The sequence below is a fragment of the Lepidochelys kempii genome, chromosome 3 (assembly GCF_965140265.1).
Source record: "Lepidochelys kempii isolate rLepKem1 chromosome 3, rLepKem1.hap2, whole genome shotgun sequence".
Taxonomy (NCBI): domain Eukaryota; kingdom Metazoa; phylum Chordata; order Testudines; family Cheloniidae; genus Lepidochelys; species Lepidochelys kempii.
Genome location: NC_133258.1, coordinates 46,730,575 through 46,746,777, shown reverse-complemented (window position 1 = coordinate 46,746,777; position 16,203 = coordinate 46,730,575). Strand labels below are relative to the sequence as shown.

Here is a 16,203-nt window from a genome sequence, read left to right as displayed (position 1 = left end):
CTAAATAGTCCCTAACCACCTCTTTCTCTACAGAGGGCTGGCCATCTATTCCCCATGTTGTGATGCCCAGCGCAGCAGTCTGGGAGCTGACCTTGTTAGTGAAGACAGAGGCAAAAAAAGCATTGAGTACATTAGCTTTTTCCACATCCTCTATCACTCGGTTGCCTCCCTCATTCATTAAGGGGCCCACACTTTCCTTGGCTTTCTTCTTATTGCCAACATACCTGAAGTAACCTTTCTTGTTACTCTTAACATCTCTCGGTAGCTGCAGTTCCAGGTGCGATTTGTATTATATTCATTGTATTCATTATACTCAAATAGTTCTGGCATGCCATTTAGTGTGAAAGGCTACAGCTCTTCCACTGTGTGGCAACCCTTTCTTTTCCCAGCTATTAAACACATGCTAGCCAGACAGCTGCTTCTTTGTCCCCCTCTTGTCTGCTTGGATCCACTTATACTATTGTATCCCCCATGTACCGCTGCTTGGTTGCCACCTTAAAATGTCCACCACAGAACTGTTGTCCTCTCCACCCTCCCATCATCCTCTGAAATTATTGACCCAGTGCCCAGTACAAAGTAGAGTGGGGCTATTTAAATTGGTCTAAGGGTTTGGCCCATTGATTTCTATGGAAGTCTTGCAACAATAAGAACTGAATAAGGATTTACAGAATTTGGCCCATAGAATGAAAAAAATATGGCAACCAAAGTTTTTGTGAAATTTTTTCGTGCACTAAATATAAGGTTCAGTTCATTTAATCCATTTTTGCTCTTATTTTCAGCCATAGTCACAATTTTATTCATAGCTCAGCCGTGGCATTTGTCATGTAACAATAATTACCTGATAATCATGAAAATACCCAGATGTATGCCCTTTTTTCTGAAGCCTTGCCACATTTGTGAAAAGAACTTTTTTTTAAAAAAGAAAAACAATATGCAGCAGATGTGAAAGTTTTTTACCTTCAAATTTAAATAGGTTTATATTCTCAGTGAGTGTGGGCTTAGCATGGGCCAACAAAGTTTTAGCTCACCAGATGTTGAATGTGATCTCATAGATGCTATACAGCTGTTTTCTATTTCTTTCTTTACTGTGCTCGCATAAATGTACACTAAATGCATTGATTTTTATTGTATTTTTGGAATGATTGTGCATATTACTACAGTGAATTTAATATAATCTTGTGGGGCACATATGCACACAGCATCCACTGAAATCAGTGGGAGACAATATGATAATGCTATAAAGGTATATTACTGTGTTGCTCTATCCCTTTCCAATACTTCACTGGAAAACAGAAGTTCTCCAGCCACTAGGTTGAAACTGCAGTGACAGTGCAAATAAGACTGGGTTGAAAGATAGATTTTACATCCAGTTGTGAATGCTGTGAAGTTAGGGGTTGTTTTTATTCTTTGCAAGAGTGACTTCTCAAGTCTAGATCTAGTTTCTGTGAAAGCTGTGTCTCCTGTATTCATGAGCCTTCCCCATTGGTCCACAGTTTCATTGTTCTAGTTTAGTGGAACTTAGCAGTCCTGGGAGGTCATGGAGGGAGTGGCATTCTCTCAAGTAGCAAGAATTAATCCCATAGAGGGCTTTAACTGTGAAAATGAAGACATTGAATTGGACTGCATTCAGTGCAGTGCAGAGAACACAGTGTCTTCCAGAGCTCTTGATAGTATCATGTGCTTCCACACTATCCCAGCCCCAAAATGGGTCTGTAGTAATATGTCCAAATTTAACCATTTGAATTGTTTTTAAAGACGTACAGCTTTTCTTCCTAAACTGCTGTAAAACCATTTCAAAAGGTCCTGAATTTAATTACATAGGGTCTTAATTACAATAGCTCCCCACCTGTCCATTTGATTCAATATCAGACCAGCCAAATAACAAACAAGGGAAATTTCATTTCCCTCCTTCTGCTTTTGTGCCCCACATTCTCTGTACTCCCTCTTCTACTCCTTATATTTTCCTTAGTCTTTTCACCTTATTGCTGCCTTCCTCTCCTCTTCCCACCTCAGCTTCCCACCTTTTTAATCTTCTCGTACACCTATAAACGTTTTCTTCTTGTCTGGCAAGTACCTTCCCTATTCTCTTTTAAATCCTATTGAAAGTCTACCTCTTCCAACATGTCCTCCTTCTATGTCATCATTAATAATCTCTTCACCCCTCCTCCCCTTGACTTATGTGTCTCAGTCTTGTCTGATGTATGGCTCAATCTTTTACAACATTTACACACACAGGTAACTGTATTCTCATCTTAATTAATTAGCCTCTTACTCCACCTTTTCGTGTTCTTGGTATGCATATCTATCTATCTTCTTACTATATGTTCCATTCTATGCATCCAATGAAGTGGGCTCTAGCCCACGAAATCTTATGCTCAAATAAATTTGTTAGTCTCTAAGGTGCCACAAGTATTCCTTGCATAATGACAGGCTTCAGAGTAGCAGCCGTGTTACTCTGTATCTGCAAAAAGAAAAGGAGGACTTGTGGCACCTTAGAAACTAACAAATTTATTTGAGCATAAGTTTTCGTGAGTTATAGCTCAGTTCATTGGATGCATTCAGTGGATCCAGTGAAGTGAACTGTAGCTCACGAAAGCTTATGCTCAAATAAATTTGTTAGTGTCTAAGGTGCCACAAGTCCTTTTCTTTTTACAAGTACTGCTGTTCTTTATTCAGTTGGGCTCCCATACATAAATGTTTACAGGATTGGGTCCTTAGTTTCTAAGCTTTTTGACATAGGAAATATGTTGTGTGTCATAAAGCACAACGTTCATTTAAATAAATAATTATGTTTAATAATAATTTATGACCCTGATAGAGAAATATAAAATGAATGCAAATAAACTCTGCTCCTTCACATCTTCCCCCATCCAAGGTGTGCAACATGGCGTCACAGAATTTTTTTAAAGGCACCCTGCAGGCATGTTTCTTTTTCTGTTGATAAAATGACTTCATACCTGGGTTTACAAGAAGCAGTGATAAAACTGATAATATGTTAAACATGTATTTTTATTTAACAGTGAATCTATCATTTTGTGTTTCAGGAATTTCAAATATCTGGACTTCCTGACTATGTTAAAATTGTAGAAGTTGGGCCAAGAGATGGATTACAAAATGAAAAGGTAATTTATGTCACCATCCATTTTTGCATTGTTTCCATGTGGATGCTTATCATTATGTACAATGTACATGTCATAATTTTTAATCCTTTTTCACCTAATTAATTGGTTATTAAATTGGATATTTAAAATAAATAGCAAGCCATGACTGTTTTGTTGTGTTGAGATATGCTTGCTTTATTATTGCACCATCCTCCATCTCTACTCCTCCTGTTTGTTTTGTCCATCAGCTTTATGATGTCATAATCTAGATTGAAAACTCTTTGGTGCAGGAAGTGCCTAGCACTGTGTGGCAATGATCCCTGTTCAGCACTCTTAGATGCTACAATAATAAATTAAAGCTTTACCATCCTTCCTGAAGAGCAGCCTATGGGAGAAGAAAAATAACTTGCCATAAACTGTGCAAGATTTCTGTTTCTACCCTATCTTCCACCTGGTACCTGGGATGGGAACTGGATGGTGGCCTAATGTAGTGGGAATAAAGCTGGGCCATGTAAAATTGGACCCAAATGCCATGGTTCCTAACCATATCCCAGAATAAAACACCCGTTTCCGTAGGCAGCATGGCAGATTCATGTACCTCACCACGGCTGGAGCGTTAATATGACAATGGGAAAATTAATTACTGGGGGTTTTTTTGGCTTTCTTCCTCCCAGTGGACCAGTATACAATGATTGCTTTCTGGGTCCCCTCTTGTCTGTGGAGACGCTTTATCCCCACCTCTGCCATCTCTTGTGAAGCCATCTGTTTACAGTGTTCTCATTGAATGGCTTCTTCAGACTCCAGGGAAGGGGTGGAGAATGGAGTGGGCGCATGCATACTGCTTCCTGGGCCATTGTGTGTTTGCTACCCACTGCCTGCCCACAAGGGGAAGAGTATGTGGTCATGGTTAACTACTTTAAATGAAGTATGGATGCTTATTTTGTGCTGTGGGCATTTTATTTGCAAAAGGTACTTCTTGTATGATGGATATTTTACAATGAAATGCTTCCATATCCATAGGTTACAGTTCCCACAGATATCAAAATTGAGTTAATCAACCGACTTTCCAAAGCAGGCTTGTCTGTAATAGAAGCAACCAGTTTTGTTTCATCAAAGTGGGTACCTCAGGTAGGTAAAATGTATACAATTGAGAACTGTTTCAGTTTACATGCCCCACTATTCAGAAATGAATTAATTATCAGAAGAGTCAAAACAGTTGAGTTTTCTCACACCCTAGCTAATAATTATATGTAAGAGAGTACAACTGAGCTCACCTACTGTGTTTTGTAAAATTAGCTGTTGCAGTGAGATCCCTTCTATAGTTCTAAAGCCTTAAATTCCACCTGGTCCATAGGGAATTTCGGGCCAATTTTTAAAGGTATTTAGGTGGCTTAAGATGCTGCTACCTTTAAAAATCTGGCCCTTCCTGTGTGGCATGCAGGGTGAATTCCAATGAATCATGCTGAGCTCTTTTAAAATAGACACTTGTTTTTCTCAGATGGATGGAACTGTAAGGCTCCAGAACCCTAAAGATCTATTGGTATCATTATAGATGTTTGGCATCTGTCTATGGCCATATGGAGGTTATTCAACAACAGTTATAATGTGTATCTTATGTGCTACTTTTGCTATGTACCAGCAGAAACAAGGCGTAAAATCCTGGCCTCGCTAAAGTCAATTAAAAAACTCCAGTTGACTTCAATGGAGGCAGGAGTTTGTCCACGGTTTGATATTGTAGACTAAGTCCTAATTGGTACACAGCTCCCACTACAGTTGATTGTTGTTGCAGTTAAAGCTGAAGAAAATCAATTATGATTTATATTTCTTAAACTTATTTACAGAAACCTAATTACACACTTGCATGCCAAAAAATACAGGCTCATTTGAATTTATAATTTCTGGGTGCAATTAATCTGATTGCATACACATGTCAAGTAATTGCATGTACAAATGATCAATTATGTGTCTAGCCATTTGTGAATGCACTCACCTACTTAACGCATGCACACCGAGTCATTCCATATAGAAATACACTTGTATTTTGCATCTGATGGTTTGATGGTTCATGGCAAACAAGTCTTGTGCATTTAATTGTCTGTGCTTTATGTAAATTAAATACATGCAAAGGTATATCAAGCATTTTTAAAAACTTTCTAAATCTAAAATGTTTATTATTTTAATTAACCTTTATTTCATTCTACAAATTTAAACAGAACAGAAATAGCATTGCAACTAGTACAACATTCATCATCTGTGCAAACAGAATTTAGTGAAGGACAGTATGCAGAGCATTTTAACCAGGGGTATTTTACATAGTACTAGAGTGATAAATACTTGAAAACCATTGAAGTGAGAGGGAGAGGATTATAAGTTTTGATATATTGTTTTTGCTGCATATTGTCTGTTAAAATGTGTGGAAAATATTTCTATTTAGGGTATGTCTACACTATGAAATTAGGTCAAATTTATAGAAGTCGGTTTTGTAGTAAGCGGTTTTATACAGTTGATAGTGTGTGTCCTCACACAAGTGCTCTAAGTGCATGTAGTCAGCAGAGTGTGTCCACAGTACCGAGGCAACCTTCGACTTCCGGAGTGTTGCACTGTGGGTGGCTATCCCACAGTTCCCGCAGTCTCCACCACCCATCTGAATTCTGGGTAGAAATCCCAGTGCCTGATGGGGCTAAAACATTGTCGCGGATGGTTCTGGGTACACATCGTCAGGCCCCCATTCCCTCCCTCCCTCTGTGAGAGCAAGGGCAGACAATCGTTTTGTGCCTTTTTTCTTGAGTTACCTGTGCAGACGCCATACCACGGCAAGCATGGAGCCCCCTCAGCAAACCGTCACCGTATGTCTCCAGGGTGCTGGCAGACGTGGTACTGCATTGCTACACAGCAGCAGTTAATTGCCTTTTGGCAGCAGACAGTGCAGTATGACTGGTAGCCATCATCGACGTAGTCCTGGGTGCTCTTTTAATCGGATGCATGGGCAAACATGGGAGTGACTCAGTCAGGTCATTTCCCTTTTAAGTTTTGTCTCTTGGCGATTCAGGCCTACCAGCAGTGCACTGTCTTTTAACCTCCAGCCAGCAGAAGATGATGGCTAGTCGTCATACTGCACCGTCTTCTGCCGAGCACCCAGGAGATGATGACGGCTAGCGGTTGTACTGCACAGTCTGCTGCCAGCAAGATGTATAAAGATAGATGAAGTGGCTCAGAACAAGAAATAGACCAGATTTGTTTTGTATTCATTTTCTCCTCCTTCCCTCTGTGAAATCAACGGCCTGCCAAACCCAGGGGGTTTCTATCCTTGAGGGGGCCGTTCAGTTTCTCGCAAAGCCACCCCCTTTGTTGATTTTAATTCCCTGTACGGCTTCCCTGTAAGCCAACCCTGTAAGCCATGTTGTCAGTTGCCCCTCCCTCCGTCAGGGCAATGGCAGACAATCGTTCCGCGCCTTTTTTCTGTGCAGACGCCATACCACGGCAAGCCTGGAGCCCGCTCAGATCACTTTGGCAATTAGGAGCACATTAAACACCATGCGCATTATGCAGCAGTATATGCAGCACCGGAACCTGGCAAAGCCAAACCGGGCGAGTAGGCGACGTCAGCGCGATAACATGAGTGATGAGGATATGGACACAGACTTCTCTCAAAGCAGGGGCCCTGGCAATGTGGGCATCATGGTGCTAACGGGGCAGGTTCATGCAGTGGAACGCTGATTCTGGGCTCGGGAAACAAGCACAGACGGGTGAGACCACATAGTGTTGCAGGTCTGGGACGATTCCCAGTGGCTGTGAAACTTTCGCATGCGTAAGGGCACTTTTATGGAACTTTGACTTGCTTTCCCCTGCCCTGAGGCACAAGAATACCAAGATGAGAGCAGCCCTCACAGTTGAGAAGCAAGTGGCAATAGCCCTGTGGAAGCTTGCAACGCCAGACAGCTACCGGTCAGTCGGGAATCAATTTGGAGTGGGCAAATCTGCTGTGGGGGCTGCTGTGATGCAAGTAGCCAACGCAATCAAAGATCTGCTGATATCAAGGGTAGTGACCCTGGGAAATGTGCAGGTCATAGTGGATGGCTTTGCTGTAATGGGATTCCCTAACTGTGGTGGGGCCATAGACGGAACCCATATCCCTATCTTGGCACCGGAGCACCAAGCCGGCAAGTACATAAACCGCAAGGGGTACTTTTCAATAGTGCTGCAAGCACTGGTGGATCACAAGGGACGTTTCACCAACATCAACGTGGGATGGCCGGGAAAGGTACATGACACTCGCATCTTCAGGAACTCTGGTCTGTTTCAAAAGCTGCAAGAAGGGACTTTATTCCCAGACCAGAAAATAACCATTGGGGATGTTGAAATGCCTATATGTATCCTTGGGGACCCAGCCTACCCCTTAATGCCAGGGCTCATGAAGCCGTACACAGGCAGCCTGGACAGTAGTCAGGAGCTGTTCAACTACAGGGTGAGCAAGTGCAGAATGGTGGTAGAATGTGCATTTGGACATTTAAATGCACGCTGGCACAGTTTACTGACTCGGTTAGACCTCAGCAAAACCAATATTCCCACTGTTATTACTGCTTGCTGTGCGCTCCACAATCTCTGTGAGAGTAAGGGGGAGACGTTTATGGCGGGGTGGGAGGTTGAGGCAAATCGCCTGGCTGCTGGTTTCATACAGCCAGACACCAGGGCGGTTAGAAGAGCACAGGAGGGCGTGGTACGCATCAGAGAAGCTTTGAAAACCAGTTTCATGACTGGCCAGGCTACGGGTGAAAGTTCTGTTTGTTTCTCCATGATGAAACCCCCAGCCCCTTGGTTCACTCTACTTCCCTGTAAGCTAACCACCCTCCCTCCTCCCTTCAGTCAGCGCTGTTAGAGGCAATAAAGTCATTGTTGCTTCACATTCATGCATTCTTTATTCATTTATCACACAAATAGGGGGATAGCTACCAAGGTAGCCCAGGAGGGGTGGTGGAGGAATGAAGCACCAGGAGGGGTGGTGGAGGAGGGAAGGACAAGGCCACACAGCACTTTAAAAGTTTACAACTTTAAAACTTATTGAATGCCAGCCTTCTGTTGCTTGGGCAATCCTCTGGGGTGGAGTGGCCGGGTGGCCGGGGGCCCCCCCCACCACGTTCTTGGGCGTCTGGGTGAGGAGGCTATGGAACTTGGGGAGGAGAGCAGTTGGTCACACAGGGGCTGTAGCGGCGGTCTGTGCTCCTGCTGCCTTTCCTGCAGCTCAACTATATGCTGGAGCATATTGGTTTGATCCTCCAGCAGCCTCAGCATTGAATCCTGCCTCCTCTCATCATGCTGCTGCTATTTTTCAGCTTCAGCCCTCTCTTCAGCCCGCCACTTACTCTCTTCAGCCCGCCACCTCTCCTCCCGGTCATATTGTGCTTTCCTGCGCTCTGACGTTGTCTGCCTCCACACAGTCATCTGTGCTCTGTCAGTGTGGGAGGACACCATGAGCTCAGAGAACATTTAATCATGAGTGCGTTTTTTTCGCCTTCTAATCTTCACTAGCATCTGGGAAGGAGAAGATCCTGTGATCATTGAAACACATGCAGCTGGTGGAGGAAAAAAAAAAGAGGCAGTGGTATTTAAAAAGACACATTTTCTAGAACAATGGCTACACTCTTTCACGGTAAACCTTGCTGTTAACATTACATACACAGCACATGTGCTTTTGTTCTAAGGTCGCATTTTGCCTCCCCCCACCACGTGGGTAGCCCCTCACCCCCCACCAGCTAACAGCGGGGAACATTTCTGTTCAGCCAAAGGCAAACAGCCCAGCAGGAATGGGCACCTCTGCATGTCCCCTTAAGAAAAGCACCCTATTTCAACCAGGTGACCATGAATGATATCATTCTTCTGAGGATAACACAGAAAGATAAAGAACGGATGTTGTTTGAACGCCAGCAAACATACACTGCAATGCTTTGTTCTACAATGATTCCTGAATACGTGCTACTGGCCTGGAGTGGTAAAGTGTCCTACCATGGTGGGTGGAATAAGGCTGCCCTCCCCAGAAACCTTTTGCAAAGGCTTTGGGAGTACATCCGGGAGAGCTGCAAATGCCAGGGCAAATTAATCATTAAACATGGTTGCTTTTAAACCATGTATAGTATTTTAAAAGGTACACTCACCAGAGGTCCCTTCTCCACCTGGTGGGTCCGGGAGGCAGCCTTGGGTGGGTCCGGGGGGGACTGCCTCCAGGTCCAGGGTGAGGAACAGTTCCTGGCTGTCGGGAAAACCGGTTTCTCTGCTTGCTTGCTGTGAGCTATCTACAATTTCATCGTCGTCATCTTCCTCATCCCCAAAACCTGCTTCTGTGTTGCCTCCATCTCCGTTGAAGGAGTCAAACAACACGGCTGGGGTAGTGGTGGCTGAACCCCCTAAAATGGCATGCAGCTCATCATAGAAGCGGCATGTTTGGCGCTCTGACCCAGAGCGGCCGTTCATCTCTCTGGTTTTCTGGTAGGCTTGCCTCAGCTCCTTAAGTTTCACGCGGCATTGCTTCGGGTCCCTGTTATGGCCTCTGTCCTTCATGCCCTGGGAGATTTTGACAAACGTTTTGGCATTTCAAAAACTGGAATGTAGTTCTGATAGCACAGATTCCTCTCCCCATATAGCGATCAGATCCCGTACCTCCCGTTCGGTCTATGCTGGAGCTCTTTTGCGATTCTGGGACTCCATCATGGTCACCTCTGCTGATGAGCTCTGCATGGTCACCTCTGCTGATGAGCTCTGGCCAGCGTGGCAAGCTGCAGGTGACCATGCAAACAGGAAATTGAAATTCAAAAGTTTGCGGGCCTTTTCCTGTCTACCTGGCCAGTGCATCTAAGTTGAGAGTGCTGTCCAGAGAGGTCACAATGGAGCACTCTGGGATAGCTCCCAGAGGCCAATACTAATAATCTAATCTAATTGCGTCCACAGTACCCCAAATTCGACCCGGCAATGCCAATTTAAGCGCTAATCGACTTGTCAGAGGTGGATTAGGGAAATCGATTTTAAGAGCCCTTTAAATCGAAAAAAAGGGCTTCATCGTGTGGACGGGTGCAGGTTTACATCAATTTAACGCTGCTAAATTCGACCTAAACTCCTAGTGTAGACCAGGGCTTAGATTGTGCCTGGCTGTTTAGTAGCCCAGTAGGGGAGTTGGAGTGAGTAAGGATTCTGCCCTGCCTTGTAAGGCCATGCCATATAAGGGCCATCCACATCACAGCAATGAGTGCGCCAGAAGGTGCAGGGGTTGCATGCCAGATATTCCTCTGGGAGAAACTTGGTGGGGCCATGGTTCTACCCCTGTGGGCTGGCCAGCAAATCAGGCTGGCTGGGCAGCAGGGAGTATGTTGTACCCTCTAAAGTTGTGTAACGAATTATTCCCTCCATGCCAGAGCAACAGGAGAACCCAGGGGACATTGGCATACTGCCTCCTGGTCTTCTCCACTGTGATGGGTTCTTCTGGGTAGCCTGCCAGTTACATAATCTAGCTCAAGTTTGCAGTATGCTTTCTTAATTGTTCACGTTAAAAGCTTTTATTGTAACTCACCATGCACTGTACCATCACACACTGATAGTTACAGCGTCAGACAATAACGTAGGGTTTTAATGTTAGCCTGCAAAGCCTAAGGCAAACATAGGTCTATTTCTTTTTCTTGTGTATGTTTAATTCTTTCCTTTTCCCATGAGACCTTTAGAATAGCAAATTTAACTCAGACTTGTCAGATTCAGAAAAAAGAACAATTCCTTCTTATCTCAAATTCAAGTCTGAATATTTTCTTTTAATGGCTTATATGACGTTTAAAATAGTTTTGGTTTAAATGATAAGGTTGTATTGCTTGGAGATGGAGTGCAGTCTTGATTATGTCTTTTCTTCCCCCCCTCCCCCTTTTTTTTTCTTCTCATAGGTCATGGGAATAGAAGTCCCGGTTATGTTTAGATCATTCATTCACTTATTTCTTTTTTTAGTATTTTAAAGCTCTTTTATGATTTCCCTTCTACTGTTTTGTTTGGCAGAGAAATTATGATTGAAAAAAGCCAAAAGAAAAGGTTCCACAGTAGCAAGGTGCCATATAAAACAGGATCCCATACCTATAATCTAAATGGCCAAAAATGATAAATACTTGCCATTAAAAAGCATATTTTAAAGTAAAATCTGGAAAATATTTTATTAAAATGTTAAATGTAATAAAATGCAGTTTGTTAAAATAAGACTTTGCTTACAGGAAAAACAGCAAGGGGACAAATATAATACATGAAACATTATTTAGAACAAGCAGTTTCATACGGCTTGAATCACAACATCATTTCATTTTGTTAAATATATTTTAAATCCTGCAATGATTTTTAAAGTGTGGAATTAGTTCCAGCACTTAGTATTAATCATTTGGGTTCAAAGGTCTGAAAAATGAAGATCTTGTTTTTATTTAATTAAGGACTGAAAGCTTGTTCTTAAAGCAATAAGCTATGACCAAGTGCGTTTTTAGTGATTATCACATATGTGTAGGTTGCTATACTGATTGATTTCATGTAGAAGCTATTATAAATAGATTGCCTAGCACCAACATCCTGTCCCTGACATGGGATAAATTACGAGCATGGGTACAAGTAAATGGTGTGTGTATCTATTAAATACTTTGGAGCCCTATATCTACTTCTTCAAAGGCATATATTTGGGGTTAAATTTGAGGAGGCAGCTGCATGTGTGTGCACCATGTTTTTCAGGATATATTTTCCCAATGGGAAACCAAAAATGTATGTGTGTTGCCTTATATCTCATTTTCTTCATCAAAACAAAATCTGGTGGAGCTAATGGTGTGAGTCTCGTGCAACAAATGAGGTTTGAGAAGAAGATGGTGTGGAGACTAATGATTGTTCTTCATTAATCATAATCAGTGGATTAAAGTTGGATCTGTGCATTCATGCCACTTGCTGTTTTGGGCCCCACTAGCACTGTTTTTGCCTTACAACTTTGTGAGCTGTCAAATAAATATCTCATCCATCCTGGTTTTCATACAGACTAAGGATGTGATGTGGAAAGTGCTGACAGCCTCCTACAATGTGCTGTGTACACTCAACTTCCTCTGCACCTGCCAGGATCATATCCTTAATTCATGCTTTATTAAAGAATTAACATACATTTTGACAATTTTTAGAAAATATAATTTGTGTTTCCAGTGTTAAAATTAGAAATGGTCTGAACCGGAATCTCAAATTTGACTCTCCTTCTGTTGAATCTCAGGAGTCCTTCAGATTCCAGACCAGGAAAGAACCTGTTCAGATGCCACCCAGTACATTTTGTGAGAACAGCCAATATAACGAGAGTTCTTTCATTTTAGATGAAATCACACAACAGCTTTTAAGATTTTGGTGCCATTTTATATCTAGCTACAGTTTGACTTACAACACACACTCTGAACCTTGTTTTAAACCAATAGCATTCTAGATCCAAACACAGCCTCCTAGGATATGCCTATACTACAGTTAGACATCTGTGGCTGGCCCGTGCTATCTGACTCAGGCTCGCGTGGCTCCGGCTAAGAGGCTGTTTATTGCGGTGCAGACATTTGGGCTTGGGCTGACTTGCTGGTATGTGTTTAAGAATCACTGTGCCGGTTGACAGAAGAGAGGAGTGTATCATGTGGGTTAATAGGAGAGAAGATGCTGTTGCCTGTAGAGCTAGTTATGCTCTTTACAACCAATGGGTTAAGGAGTAATGGAAACTGTACCTTTTTGTACATGCACCTTTCCCTAAGGCACTACTAACTTGGCTTCACAGGGTTGGGCAGATTAAACTATCATTTCTTTCTGTTGTGGTAATGTGAGTATCCCATAAGGACCGTTCATATAAGCAATAGAATTTTAAAGAAAACAGGGACTAATTGAACACCAGGACAAGTGTTATTATTTGCTTGGAAACATTATTTGTGTGAGAGCAGATCTAAACAGCATATTCTTTGGTTGCATCTTTTGAAAATTCAAAGCTTTTAACACATGACATATGAAGAATATGTTAACTTTATTATTTCCAGACATGGGCCTCATTCAAAATTTTGTGGGTTTTTTCCTTCACTCAGTGGAAATGTGCTGGCACTTTCTGTTTATAATGTACATAAACATTTGTGTAACATTATCAGTAATTATTGAATTAGACTAATGATCTTGTTGATTAATTGATTGAGCTTTCTTTAACCTCAACATGTATTTGTGGGTGGGTGGATGTATACATATACACAGTTGAGAAACAAGGCACGGCCCTACAGCCTGACAGGTGGAGTACCAGTATGAGATCCAGCCTAGACTTGCCAGGGATAACCCAGTCTGAATCTGTGGGTTGACTCTCAGTACAGCTTCCTGTAATTTTACAGAAGTCAGTGGGATTGAGATTTTGAAAACACCATAAAAGGGGAATCATAGACTGGAGACCAAGTGTCCTCATGAGTTGTATTACATTATTGAAGCAAAGACACCATGTGAGGGGGGGACACTGCTTCACAGTTTAGGGTCCCCAGGCCAGAAGTTAAGGGAGGTACTGTGCTCCCATACACCATCGCTGCTCTACCAGAGAAGGGACAGACTGAAACCCAGCCTTGTAGGGGAGAAAAGAGCTGTTGAATTATAAACCCTACAGAGAGAGTTTGGAAAGGGACAACTAAAATGGAGAACTCTGCATTAACAGGGTAAAAAAGACCAGCAAGCGTGGAAAGGGCCAGATGAACTAGTTTGTTTAGTTTGGACATGTTTTGTTGATCCTTGGAAGGAGAAGGACTGTTTTATCGAGGTTAGTATGAAGGACTGAACCCTACATCACTGATTGATTGTGGCCCTCCAGCTGGAAGAGGGGAAAACTGAAGCATGACAGCCAGATGCTGCAAAGAGTCTGAGCCAACAGAGACCCACAATCTGAACATCTGGCTTTAGAAATATAGAGCGAGCACATTTTATTTCTCAAAGAATTATCCATTTTGATATTATGAAAACATCATTACTCTTGCCAAATAACTTCTAGAATTTTAAAATACTCAGCTATTTTGCACATCTCCCAGTCAGTCAGAGTGTGATAACAACGAAGTATTTCAGGAGATAAGGAAATTGCTTTCATCATTATGGTAAAGGCTGACTGGGAAGGCTTTTCCTCTCAGTTGGATGGATCCAGCTGTAATATTTCTCTGTCACACAACTACTATGGAGAGTATGTCTCCCTCATGTGGAAAACTGCCCAAAAGCACATCCCTAGGGGATGTAGGACACTAAATATACCTGAGGTTTTAGAAAAACACAAGCCAAAAATGGAAAAGATATTCAGAACTGCTTGACTCATCCCTTTGTTGAAGAAACAATTGGGCTTGGAGAAATGTTTCTGCGATAGATCAGAAAAGAGTGATGCTATCCCTGGAGGGAGCTGCTTGAAAGAACAAACCTGTGCCGTAATTGTATAAAAGCATAAGCCACCATTCTCAAGATGAACCCTGATGGACAACAACCAAAGCTCATTGCCAAAGTCTCTCCCAGCCACGACACAAACCATTTCATCCTAAATGGTAAACCAGCCCGCAAAGCAAAGCACAAAGCAAAATAAGTTAAGCAGGAATTTTTTTCACTCCTCACAGACAACAAAGTCCACAAGAAGCAGCTCAACACTGAGGAACTGACTATTGCCATGAAATCCCTGAAAAGTGGAAAGGAAGCAGGACTCGATGTATTTCTAATGAACTATCGGTTCACTTTAGGACAAGAGCACAGGAGTGGCATCTTGACTTCTTTAATTCTTTCACGAGACCCAGGCTGTGGAAAGAGGTCCAAGTGGTTGCACTACTCAAACCACATAAATACCCTAACTGTGCAAAAAGTTACTGACCACTATTGTTACTGTAACGTTATCTATTTAAATTGAATTTAGAAATTTTGTATTAAACTACCATGGATTTAGCTCCTGCTGCCACAGTTTCAATAGAGTGAATATTACCTATGGGTGCTTGTCTGAAATTTGGAGACTTGAGGAATATGTGAAGCCCAAGGATAGTGACCCACAGACATAAGTACAAAGTCTTATCTGTACTACAAGTTTAATTAAAGCAATAAGTAAAGTCACAATTACCCATGCATATACAAATCCTACAAAAACCCATGCAATGACTAAGACTGTAGTCATACTCACATCCTCAAAGGTATTTTAGGGTATGATGGCTCTCTCAATAGATGATCATTGATAGAGGGATAGCATTTTCCTGCTAGGGTTTCCTGTGAGGTCATCCGTTGGGGTTGTCCCTTGGATCTTCCCATTTTTAACTAGAGAACCTCTTTTATCTTGTTGTTCTGACCACACCTAACATCTTATACATATGCATGAGGGTTTCAACTCTCTTTTCGTTATCTGTACTTCCATACCCCATGAATTTTGGGGTGCCCCATTTTTCATAGGGGTTGGTCTTAGTTCCTCTTATTCTCATTAGCATCTATGCACAGCTTATATCCTGGCAGTCAGAACTTTCCATCATGTTACAATTAGGTGTGTGTCTTCCACCTGAAACACTGTAAGTCCAAGTAAAAACCCCATATGTTGCGAGATGGCACAATCCTTGAGCATCATGAACATCTGGTCTACCATGGGGTCACATTAGATCAAATGTTGATGTTCAAAGAGCACATCGAGAAGCTGAAAAAGAAAGTGAGCACCAGGAACTGTGTACTCTAGAAACTGGCCAACACAAAATGGGGAGCTGACGCCTAAAAACTCCAAGCAACCAGTCTTGCTCAGTAACTCTACTGCGGAGTATTGTGCCCTAGTATGGTCACGCTCAAGTTATGCTCACAAAATTGATACTGAACTTAATCCTGCAAGATCATCTCAGGGAGTGTGATACTGACTCCCACACTGTTCCTGTACTGCCCCACAGGGATTGCACTGCCATCAGTGCAGCGGGATATGTTTAGTAATAAGGAGAGACAAAAACAAGTGCATCATCAAAGACACCCGCTGTGTGGACACATTATACCACCCAAGAGGCTGAAGTCCAGAAAAAGCTTTATCTCTGAAGATCCTTGACCAAAAAATACAACTGTGGAAGGTTAAAGAGTAATAAAATGGCAGGAAATG

The 16,203-nt window shown here is 42.3% G+C and overlaps 1 protein-coding gene across 3 annotated transcripts in view; it reads left to right on the top strand.

Annotated features, from left to right (window-relative positions):
• The window catches only part of HMGCLL1 (3-hydroxy-3-methylglutaryl-CoA lyase like 1), a 108,885-nt gene that overhangs the window by 27,674 nt on the left and 65,008 nt on the right, over positions 1–16,203 (top strand). For 2 of the 3 annotated variants that reach the window (XM_073335123.1, XM_073335120.1), the window contains exons 2-3: positions 3,045–3,122; positions 4,122–4,229. Coding sequence is in view for 2 of the 3 variants with exons in the window: in XM_073335120.1 (XP_073191221.1) it covers positions 3,045–3,122; positions 4,122–4,229 (186 nt within the window). In the remaining variant the exon portion in view is untranslated. The remainder of the gene's footprint in view (positions 1–3,044; positions 3,123–4,121; positions 4,230–16,203) is intronic. The other variant, XM_073335121.1, reaches the window with a different exon arrangement.